Source organism: Hemiscyllium ocellatum, chromosome 8 (assembly GCF_020745735.1).
Source record: "Hemiscyllium ocellatum isolate sHemOce1 chromosome 8, sHemOce1.pat.X.cur, whole genome shotgun sequence".
Lineage (NCBI taxonomy): Eukaryota > Metazoa > Chordata > Chondrichthyes > Orectolobiformes > Hemiscylliidae > Hemiscyllium > Hemiscyllium ocellatum.
Window position 1 is genome coordinate 70,124,836 of NC_083408.1, and position 12,449 is coordinate 70,137,284.

At 38.6% G+C, this 12,449-nt stretch overlaps 1 protein-coding gene across 2 annotated transcripts in view; it reads right to left on the reverse strand.

The window, feature by feature from the left end:
• The window catches only part of styx (serine/threonine/tyrosine interacting protein), a 39,944-nt gene that overhangs the window by 895 nt on the left and 26,600 nt on the right, over window positions 1–12,449 (reverse strand). Inside the window, exons 9-11 of one of the 2 annotated variants that reach the window (XM_060828443.1) lie at window positions 4,965–5,037; window positions 3,474–3,555; window positions 1,599–2,183 (exon numbers count right to left, since the gene is read on the reverse strand). In XM_060828443.1, the coding sequence (XP_060684426.1) occupies window positions 2,095–2,183; window positions 3,474–3,555; window positions 4,965–5,037 (244 nt within the window). In that variant the 3' untranslated portion in view covers window positions 1,599–2,094. Of the gene's footprint in view, window positions 1–1,598; window positions 2,184–3,473; window positions 3,556–4,964; window positions 5,038–12,449 lie in introns of those variants that run through there. The other variant, XM_060828444.1, reaches the window with a different exon arrangement.

Below are 12,449 nucleotides of genomic sequence, written 5' to 3' on the forward strand. Positions count from 1 at the left end.
TAAGTATAAAAGGTCCTTGTGCAGAAGGCTTTCTTCCTGTTGATTGATTATATCTGAAGCAGTTCTTCGTACCCACATGTAGATATTTTTCAAAGGCAATCCATTTTAACACGGAGACAATTAAAGTAGTTGGTAAGCCATTGTTACATTCTGATAGGATCTCCTAAGAGCAAATCTTCCTAATCCTAATGGGGTAGCTTCCGGAAGCTTTGTTTACACTATCTGCAGGGAAGTGATACTCTTGCAGTTCCCAAATAATGATGTTCATTATTGATAACCCTGCAGCATGCATAATCACTGCGAACTAATATGGCAACATGAAGCACTGGAATTCTCAACTGTTTTCTTCCCTAGAGTTCAGGTAGGCAATCAACAGAAATGTCTCTCAAAGATTCACCATCTAAAAGTCAAGTCAGAAAGTATGGAAATCTAGAGAACCATTGCTCCAAGACCATGCAAGAAACTTGATACATCTAAGACAATCCAAACTACTGACTGACACTTCCTACAACTTTAAACATTCACCACTTCTACAACAACTTGATTATAGTGCATAACATCTACATGGTGCATTGCAGCAAGTCACCAAGATTTCTACAACAGCAACTCCCAACCTGCACCCTTACTATCACAAGAACAGCAGACACTGGGATAGCACCATCTTCAAATTGCACACCAAACCTACGTGGTATTTTCCACCCTTCCTGTATCATCACTGGGTCAAAATCCTGGAACTCCATATCTAACAGCACTGTGGGAGTAGTTCAAGGCAGCAGCTCACCATCACTTCTTCAAGGACCATTAAAGATGCGCAATAAATGCTGGCCTGGCCACCGAAGACTGCATTCTGTAAATGAAGGCTCTCTTCAAGGACGGAGCTGATTTAGTGTAGCACTTTTAAGGATAAATTTCTGCATACATGTTGGCCAACATTTGGATTATCCCAAATGTTGCTGTCATAAGAGTGTCAGGCAAGCTGAACCAAAACCAACAGGTAAGCTCTTCAAAACAAAACCCATTAAATTCTATTGTATGATGTTCATATGTATTGCATCTGGCCCCTCTCTCTCTTCTGCAAAAGGTGATTTAACTAGTTCAGAGAAACTCAGGAATACCTTGTACATTGACACATGGAGATAGGCACCAAAAGCAAGAAGAATAGCTGAATCTCATAGCAGAAGCCTAGTTGAAATGTCCACAAGCTTTAATTTTGAGAAAAATCAAAATTATTAAATGAAAGTATGAGAAGAATTGATACTTGAGAATTTAAACTTTACTAATTGATGCATAGGAAGGGACATAAGATGTGCCAGTTTAGAAATGACAAGTTTATTTGTATTCCTGGATTTGCATTAGTATACTACTTGCCACAGCAAATATCAGAACATATAGGTCAACATATAAAAGAATGCTCAGATTGGCAAGAGGACGTTGTAACAGCTTTTGACGATCTCCAAGTCTATGAATACCATATGATTATATTTTCTATCTCATAAAAGAGAATGTCCACTAGCCTCAAGTTAGCCTCATGTCCCCTCAGAGGAAGCAATAAATACTTAACCATGGGAAAGTTTTGGGGACTAAGTAGATGGAATCCTGATAGAGTGAGAAATTCCAAGAAAGACTACCCTACAAGTAAACAAATCCACTTCATTACATCATTGCCTAAGTACCACACTGTCTGACTCAGTAGCTTCTTACAATTTAGAATGGAAAATCTTAAAAGGGTTCTCTATACCATCCACTACTTACACCACTTCTCTGGGGTTTGCACTTGTATCGTGGGCAGTGAATCAGGAGAACCCCATAGAAATTCCAGATTGAGCTTAAAAACAATTAGAGCCATAAAAGGCTCTAACTAAATAATTGACTGCTGGGAGATTATTGCAGATACCATTGTAGAGCAACTGATGTTTGCTACGCTAAAACAACACAAATCTAGAGAACATTCAACCAAACATGTAATAATCTTGTATGTTGAGATAACCTTGTCAGATGTGTGTGTGGTCTCCAGATGACAACAGCTACTGAGAACTAGGAAATTCCCTACCTAACACCATTGAGGGAACACCATCACCAGAAGGACTGCAGCGGTTAAAGGAGAAGGCCCATCACCTTCTCAGGGCAACAAGGGATGGGTGATAAATGAGGCCTTTCCAATGTCGCCCAAATCCCGAGAACAACTAAAAAAAGGAAAAGATTGTGTTGCATTTACATAGATCATATATCTTTTACTATCCATCAAACAGAATCTGAGAACAGTTCTAAAATTAGCTCAGTGATTGCACTAGTAACAGCAACTGAGATATGAAGATGCTTCCAACAAAGAATCACAGCTACCAAGAAAGTAGTTTACAATGATAAAATCATGTGGACGATTGAGCTCAAAGGCTTGATATGGAATACCAGGTGTAAATCTCGAGAAGGAAATTAAGCAAGACTTGATTTCCAAATTCCTTTCATAAAATAAGATACAAAAGGATTTTCACCAAGAGTCCAGAGAGGAAACACGGAGTACTGCAGAAGCTGTAAATGAACAATGTTGGTGCTTCATTTCAAAACCAGGCTTAGCAGATGTGGGTTCCAGGATAAACTCCAAATGATTAACAACTTCAACTTGTAGGATATGCCTTACTCACAAAAGATTTCCTAGAATCAAAGTATTTACTAGAAAGTGAGCACTTTGGCTATTGAAAGGAAATAATGAAAAACAAACAATAAAACAGAAACCTGTTGACCAAATAAAGAATTAAATCTAGTAACAGGATAGTATGGGATTTGTTCAAGAATTTAGCACAAGAATATTTGAGAACTAATCATTTTACACCCTGAATGAGATGTTTAAAATCATGTTTAATTTTGCTGCAATACTCTGGGAATCAAAGGGTATGTACAGAGTAACATCTGCTCCCTGAATTCAGGAATATACAGAATTGATTGCAGCACACCGGAGGAACATTTTAATGTCATCACGAAAAACTTTAATATGACACAGGAAAGAATAAACATGAACAATATGCCAACAACATATTCAGATAACTAAATCCTCTCTAATTTATCTATAAATAGCTGGCATTTTTTGATTTGCCCTGTGCACATGCAAACTGAAAAAGAAAAAAAAAGTAAAAATTGTTCAGGACATTGTTGTCCTGGGTACATGCCCTTCTCTTTCCCAAAATATTGGTCGTTTTTATTTACATTGGGTATATACTTAATTTACTTGAGTTTCAGAATATAACATCACTTCTCCAACTACATGTCAATATCTGTATTCCTAGCAGCTTATTTTCAGGCTGTAACATTCTTAAATCAATAACTACAACATTTATAATGCTCCAAAGGTTGAAGCTTTGTACTAAGATGTGGTTTTCGGCATATTTCAGAATGATATATTAGCCAAACATTACATCCATCAGTAGTATTACTTTGCACAAGAAAATGTAAGAAAACAATCATTTTCAACAATTACTAACCTTGTGCAGAAACTGATCTGCCCAGTTGAAGTGGTGACATCATCTTTATTGTCAATTTTGCTAAATAAATGGCTTCATACTCCTATTTACAGAACAGTTTTTACGTTAGCTTTTATTAAAAAATATTTTGTTGATTTGACTAAAGCAATCATCTAAAACAGCTTAACACCTCACACATTTTTCTGCAATTTTTGGAACATGTAAGTGCATGTGCACAAATCAGCTAATAACACGTGAAGGAGACAGACTCTGGGAATTGCTTGCACATCATTGGATGTGTTGCACCATTCTGCTATAAGCTTTACAAAACTGGCATCAAGCTCTTACCTCCCATGAGTTTTGTGAAGTTGCTACATTTGCTCATTCTCTAAACTTCCCACAGAAAGTTCTCCCTCACAATTAACAGTGCAAGTACCTATTTAACAAAGTTACAACTGTCACTAGCTGGCAATCGATCAGTCCCTCCCAAAAGGTGAACATTAAATGTATGGTGCATCATTCCTTATGGATTATTGTTGGGAGAATTTGTAAATGTCAAATTCTACTGTTAATTTTATTCCCCATTTTTCTGTCGCTGTTCTCTTTTGATCCAATTTTATTTTATCCCACTCATTTCTTTAACCTGAACCTTATTTAACACTGAAGTCACTCAATCTGACTTACCTGCCTCCTCAGTCCTACCCCTGCTAATTTCTCCAGCTACTTGCTGACCTTCAGCCTCATCAGTAATTAAATCACCAAATCAGTAATTAATTGTTCAAATTCATTTACCAGGACTTTGGCGAGTCTCCATCTGGCTTACCATGCTTTCTGTTTCTATTTTGTTAAGGAAATATATAACTGCCTTTGAGGTAGCACAGTAAAGGATGACTACATTGGTTTCCTCATGAGGTTGACTTACAACCATAGGCTGTGTAAATTGGGCCTATACGGAACCTTAGAAGAATGAAGAGTGATTGAAATAATAAAGATTCTACAGGTGTTTGACGGGGTTGACACAGAAGTTGTTTCCCTGGCTGGGGAATTCAGACCCCCAGGACAGAATCATAGAAATAAGGACCGGTTCATTTAAAACGGAGATGAGGAGCAATTTTTTCAAAGGATTGTTCATTTTTGAAATTATCTATTCCATATACTTATGGATGCTCCATTACTAAAAATATTTCAGGTTGAAATAAACAGACCATTGGCCCTTAGACAAGGAGTGAAGGGATATGGGAAATGGGTGGAAAAATAAAGTGGAGGTAGAAGACTGAGTGGCAAAAAAGGCTTATGAAGCCATCAGGTCTCCCCTTGCCTCTACATCTTATGTTTGTTATCTTCCAGGTGAGAAACATGGATAGTTTAAAAGGAAATAAAGCCTAAACTGTATAAAATAATAAGACATTCATTTTAAAACATACACACCAAATCTGTGTCAATTCCTCAAATGTTATATTATCAATATAGATTAATATTTTATGGTGATTAATAAAAAGACGAGCCAGTTACCTGCAGCTGATGGACAAATCCAGCATTTGGATTAATACAAAATCTTCTTTCCTGAACATATGTAAAGGCATCCCTGAAAACAAAGTAGTAAAGGTGCATACTATGAACATCTTTCCAAACTGTTATTTTATCCACTCAAAACCCAACCATTTATTTCCTCTTTCTCCTAGCTCATTTCCAAACCAATTCACAAATAAAAGATTAACCAAGTAAACTGATTCTTGGCACTGGTGATTTCCTAATTGATCATTAGGAGATAGATAAGTGATTTACAATTTTACTGTTCAATTTCAAGAAATATGTTGCCTTATCTTCACAACTGCCACTGATCACAGTTCAGTATGGGAATACCAATCTTTTTTTCCTAGGACCTATTAAAAAGTTGTTTTTAATGAAATTAGCAGATTTCCGAAGGAATGATCCAGTCAATAGAAATGGGAATTTTATACGTAGATTGTCAGAAAGTGTTCAAATAGGTAGGTCACCACAGGTTGATCAGAAAAACTCATATCTGGTATAAAGAAATGTGTAACAGCATTGCTTGAAAGCTACCACTAGATTAATTGCATGGACATTTCTAAAGAGGGTACAGGATTAGGAGGTCCTGAAAGTACAGTTTTTGTGCATAAATCAATGAAGTGACAGGCCAAGTTGAGAATGTGGTGGCAACTTCCCATCTTGAACTGTTGTAATCCATGGATGTAGGTTCACCCACAATACTATTAAGAATTTCAGGGTTCTGACCCTGCATGCAGGAACGGTGAATAATTTCAAGCCAGGATGGTAAGTGGCTTGGAGGGAAACGTGCAGATGGTGGTGCTCCCATGTGTCTGCCGCTCTTCTAAACGGTAGGGGTCACAAGTTTGGAAGATGTTGTTGAAAAAGCCTTAATAACTTGCTACTGTCCATCTTGGAAGTGGTATATACTGCAAATTGTGGGGAGTGGGGGTAACAGATGGTGAAGATGGTGGATGGGTGTCAACCAAGTGGGCTGTTTTGGTTTGAATGATGTCAAATTCCTTCAGTGTTAGTGAAGCTGCACCCATTCAGGAAAGGGGAGAGTATTCCATCACACTCCACTTGTACCATGTACAGTAATGGCAACACATTGCCCAATAAGATTAGATGAGTAATTACCTCCAAATTCCTAGACTCTAACCTGTTCTTGTAGCTAGTTTGTTTTCATGGCTGGTCCAACTTCTGGTCAGAATACTGATAGTTGGAATTCAGCAATATCAATGCATTTGAATATCAAGAATAGATTATTTGATTCTCTGTTGCAGGAAGAGATGGTCATTACGTGGCAATTATGGCACCTGCCAATATTGGCCAGGAGTACTGCATATGGACATGAACTGCTTCTGTATCTGAGATCATTAGACAAAAGGAGGAGAAATAGGCCATTCCACCCACCAAGTCTGCTCAGCCATTCAAGATGATCATGGTCCAACTCCATTTTTCTGCATTTGCCCCATAACACTTGATCATCATACGAATTAAAAATCTGTCCATTGAATATGCTGAATGACCCAGCTTCTGTAATCCTCTGCAGTAAAAAATTCCATAGATTCACTACTCCCAAAGATATTCTTCTTCATATTTGCCTTAAATGGACAACCCTTTATTTTGAAATAACGTCCTCTGGTCCTAGGCTCCCCCACAAAGTGAACAACCTTTTCACATCTACCCTATCAAGTCCGTAAGAATCTTGTCTGTTTCAATAACATTGCCTCTCATCGTTGTGAATTCCAACGAGTATAGGCCCAACCCACTCAACAAAAGAGATACCCTCTATTCCTTGGCTCAACCAAGTGACCCTGCTCTGGACTGCCTCCAACATTAGTACATATTTCTTTGGATAAAGAGGTCAAAATAAATTCATAATATTCTAGCTATGATCTAACTAGTGCCTTGTATAGCTTCAGCAAGATGTCACTAGTTGTCGAATCCATTCCTTTTGAAATAAATGCCAACATTCCATTTAGCTTCCCTAATAACAACTGAATTTATATGCGAACCTAATGGTTGAGGCATGAGGACTCCAAATCCCTCTGTGCAGCATCTTTCTCAACTTAAATAATATTGAGTTCCTCTATTCTTCCTCACATTTCCCCACATTTTATTCCATCTGCCATGTGCTTGCCTACCTGCTTAACCTGTCTATAAACCCATTTAGACACTGTGTCCTCACTACCTGCATTCTCATCTATTTTTGCGTTATCTGCAAACCTGGCTATAGTATATACGCTTCCCTCATTCAACTCATCATAATATACTGTAAATAATTGTGGCCCCAGCACTGATCCTTGTTACACTCCACTAGTCACAGATCACCATTCTGAAAATACCCATTTTTTTCCAACTTGTCTTCTATTAATCAATCCTTGATCTATCTTAATACGTAGCTTAACATATGGTACCTTATCAAATGCCTTCTGAAAATCCAAATATATTACTTCGACTGCTTCCCCTTTATCTATCCTGCTTGTTATTCTCCCAAAGAATTATACAAAATTTGTCAGGCACGATTTCCCCTCTGCTTGATCATATTATGTATTTCTAAATGTTCAATTCTTACATTCTTTATGATAAATTTTAAAATTGTAACATTTTAAGAATGTAACATATTAAGCTTACTGGTTATAGTTACATATTATGCCTTTTCTTTTGTTTTTAAAATAAATTTAAAACATTAGCAGTTTTTCAATCCTCTGGGACATTTCCAGAATCAAGAGATTCTTGGAACATTATTACCAGTGAATCCACTATTTCTTTACCTATTTCCTTTAAGTTCCCTAGACCCTAGAATAGTATCAGTTTTTAGCCATATTAGTTTCCCCAGCATCTTTTTTCTTATGATTGTTATTGTCTTTATAGCTTTTCCTCCTTTTGCTCCTTGATTGTTTAATATTTTTAGAATGCAACTGGCATCTTCTGCTATTAAAAGTGATGTTGAATAAATACTTTACTTCACTCCCATTTCCTAGTTCCCCATTATTATTACCCTTGCCTCATTCTGTTGCAAACACACTAAACATTGTGCAATTATCAGTAAACATCCCAACTTCTGACCTTATGATTAGATTATGGAATAGCAGAAAGTGATTGTACCTAGGATGCTACCTGATTACCTTGTGCCATGATGTCCCAGGACTGAATTAAATGATCTCCAATTACCACAACTACCTGTGCGATATAAGATTCTAACAAGCAGAATTTTTCCTTTGATTCTCAGAGTCTAAGTTTGCTAGGGCTCCTTGATAACATTCAAATACAGCTTTTTTGAACATATCTGGGCCAAAGCAGTAATAAGGTCAGTAGCTAATTAGTCCTCGCTAAAGCCAAACTAATGACAGAGAGCAGATTATTTTGAGCAAATATCTCTCATGGCACTGCGGACAGCCCCTTCCTTCATTCTGATGAAGGACTGTTGACTGGTAGTCTGGTAGTTGTTCTGCCTTTTGTAGACAGGGCAGACCTGGGCATTTTTAACATTGCCAGATAGATTCTAGTGTTGCAGCTGTACTGGAACAGCTTGGTTATGGATGCAGCTTATTCTGGAATACAGGTCTTCAATCTATTGTCAGTATGCTGTCAAGTTGAGTAGCCTCGAATGGATTAAGGAGACAGGGTAAAACTGTACCCATTAGTGGAAGGATTGAGAACAAGAAGTCATGAATTTATGGTAGCTGGCAAAAATAGCAATGGCGACATGAAGAAAAAAACATGCAGTTAGGAGTTGGGGTCTGGAGGGACTACCCAAATGCCTCATGGAGACAGGTTCAATCCAGGCCTTCAAGAAGGAATTGGATTAAAACTGTAAACTTAAAAAACGAAAGAATTGCTTCTCGGAATGATTAACTGAGTGGCCTCATTCTGTGCTATTACCTTTGTCACCAAAGAGTGACAATGATTCACATGATATTCTATTCGAAAGATCAGTAATGGTGATCCATGTGCATATGATTAAGTCTCATTTAAATAGAACAAAATGTCAAAGTTTGGCGATAACATAAAAGTAGGTTGGCAAGTTAGCAGCCAGCAAGGGCAAGCAATGAAGAGACTACCCAGTCTAACAACTAGGACAAAGACAGGAACTTCTACAATTTGATAACACATTCTATAACTTAAAATGTAACAAACCAGAAAGGTTCTGCTCATACCCAAACTCTCTTTCCAATTCACTTACGGGATGTAGGTATCATTGGCTGGGCCAGCATCTATTTGTCTATCCCAACTTGCCCTTGAAAAGGTGGTGGTGAACTGCCTTCTTGAATCACTGCAATCTGGTTCATTGCACTCATGAATACATTCAATAGAATGAGTAAGGTGATCTGACTCATCTTAATTCATTCAATCAGAAAAATCCGAAAATTATCTATTAAAGTAACAAGTAGTTCTTAAGATGATTGAAAAAGGTTATCATTTCCATCATTCCCCCAAATCTTAAAGCATGTTATGATTCACATAGACATGACTAACTTTAAAAACTGAATCCCTAAAATTAATTTAGATTTGCACAAGATTGCAAGTTCAGACTTTTACTGAAAGAAAAAGGCAACTTTAGCTCCAAACTACATTAAAAAATTCCCCGTTTAAGACATAAACTGAACATGTTCTATAAGATATACTTTAAACTGTTCTTTAAGTAGGTATTTTATTCTCTCAGATCCAGTCCAAAGCTCCTGAGGCTTTGTTTACCTCTTCTTTTCCTTTGCCATCAGGATCAAGCTGACATTTAAAATGAGGGTTGCCCTGGAGATTCCTCCCTCCAGGAGAAAGTGAGGAGTGCAGATGCTGGATATCAGTCAAAAAGGGTGGCGTTGAAAAAGCACAGCAGGTCAGGCATCATCCGAGGAGCAGCAGTGTCAATGTTTCAGGCATAAGCCCTTCATCAGGAATGTTAGAAGGCGAGGGAAGGGGGCTGAAAGATAAATAGGAGGGTGGGAGTGGGGGTGCGATAGCTGGGAAGGTGATAGGTAGTGATGGTGATAAGTCAGGGGGAGGGCGGAGCAGATAGTTGGGAAGGAAGATAGACAGTCAGGACAGTGCCGAGTTGGATGATTGGATCTGGGATGAGGTGGGGAAGGGGAGAAAAGGAAACTTCAACTCATCCCAGACCCTCCAACTTGGCACCATCCTCTTGAACTGTCCTCTCTGCCCAGCTTCCTTCCCAGCTATCCGCTCCACCCTCCCCTCTGACATATCACCATCACCCCTCACCCTATATCAGCCTATCACCATCCCAACTACCTCACCCCTCTTCCCCATTCCTGATAAGGGCTTATGCCTGAAACATCGAATCTCCTGCTCCTCAGATGCTGCCTGATCTGCTGTGCTTTTCCAGCGCCACACTTTTTGATTCCTCCCTCCAGCCAAAACCAAGTGAATCTTTCTGTTTTGGTTAAATTCCTGTGAACTATTTTCTTCAACTGGAGTGCAAAACCTGCAGTTTTCACCTCTCTCTCTCTCTCTCTCCCCCATTTCCTGTAATTTATCTGAGAGATTCAGAGATGTTTTTAATAGAACCTTGCAATCTTAGTGGTTTCCTATGCAATTTTTCCCTCAAAACGTTAACCGCTATGGCCATGTGAATCATTTACAATTCTATCCATGTAGAGATGTTGACTAGCTCTCCTTTACACTCTGAACTAAGAACATAACCTTGCAGATAAACAGACAGTTTAAAAGTTTACAAATTGACTACCCCACAATCATGTTCACACCTTGTACCTTGCAACTTGTACCAAGTAAACCTGGGCTTTAACACACTTTAATCTTTAACACTCATACTTCACTTGTCGTCAGGAGAATGCAAAACTGATTTCAGGAGGGTTAAACTAGTGAGGCACGGGCTGGGGATAAGAGTAATACATCAACTTGTCAAGCGATTGAGAAGAAAGGAAAAGTTAAGTAAGTCTAATGCAAAGAATAGGCAGGGCCAGGTTAATGAGCATGACGGGACTGACAGTCTGATGTGTGTTTATTTTAATGCAATGAGCATAACAGGTAACAGATGAGTTTAGAGCCTGGATTTACAGTGTTGCAGCCATTACAGAAACTTGGTCGAGAGAAGAGCAGAACTGAGATCTCAATGTCATTAGTGTTTAGATGTTTCAAGCGAATACAGAGATGAAGTGGGAGGGGGGAAACTGCATTAATGATTAAGGAGAATATCACAGTTGCACTAAGAGGACATCTTGGAGGGCTCATCAGCAAGTATGTGTAGAACTCAGGAATGAGAAAGATGCAATCACTATGACGGGGTTATACTATAGGCCTCCCAATAGCGCGCAGGCCATAGAGGAATGGATACGTAGGCAGATCATGGAAAAACGTGAAAACAACAGGGTTGTTGCAATGGGTGATTTTAATCTCCCTTAGCTTGTCTCTCAGTTTCAGGGGCCTTAGATGGAGCAGAGATGATTAAGACTGGCTCTCAAGTGAAAGTGCTAAATTGGGGGAAAATTATTCGACAAGAACTGCAGAAATTAGACGGAGGGCAGCTATTTCAGGGGAAATGGAAATCTGACAATGTGTGAGTCTTTAAAGGCCAACTGATCAGAGTTCAGGACCAGCATGTTCCTGTGAGGTTGAAAGATAAAGATGGCAAAATTTGGGAACTTTGGATGACAAAACACAATGAAACTTCAGTCAAAAAAAAAGGAAGCATACGTAAAGGTTTAGGAAACTAAAATCAGGTAATGCCCTTGACAGATATAAGGAAGCAGTGAAGAAATCAAGCAACAAGTTAGAAGGGCTAAAAGTGGCCATGAAATGTCCTTAACAAATGGAAATCTCAGGTGGACAAGGAGCAAAAGGAGGCAATTTATGCATGGACCAGAGGAAGTTGGTGAAGTCCTTAATGAATACTTCAGCCGGATTGAATTAACCAAAGAGAAAGAGGACAGAAGTGAGAAAGATTAGAAAGATAGAAACAGAAAAAGACAGAATATGTTTATATTCTAAGGGATATCGATTTTAAGGTGGTGGTGGTGGTGGTGTTGGGTGTCTTGAAAAACATTAAGTTGCCTGGACCTGAAGGGAACTATCCCAGGATACTGAGGGGGGAAAGGGAGAGATTGCTGGAATTTTGACAGATTTTGTTCATTCTCTTTAGCCACAGGTGAAGTCCCAGAAGACTGAAGAATAGCTAATGTTATTTTTTAAAAAAAGAGCAATGGGGTAATCCAGAAAATTATAGACAGATTAGCCTTACATCATTGGTGGGGAAATTAGTGGAGAAGATACCTATGGACAGGATTTACTTGCACTTGGAGAAGAATGAATTCACTCGGAATAGTCAGCATGGCTTTATGTAGAGGAGGTCTTGTCTCAAAAATTTGAATTTTCTGAGGAAGCAAAGAGGATATTAAGGGTAGGGCAGTGGACATGGACTTTACAAAAGCATTTGACAAGGTCCCGCATGGGAGGCTAGTCTAGAAGATGAAGTCACATGGGACCCACAGTGAGTTGTTAAGTTGG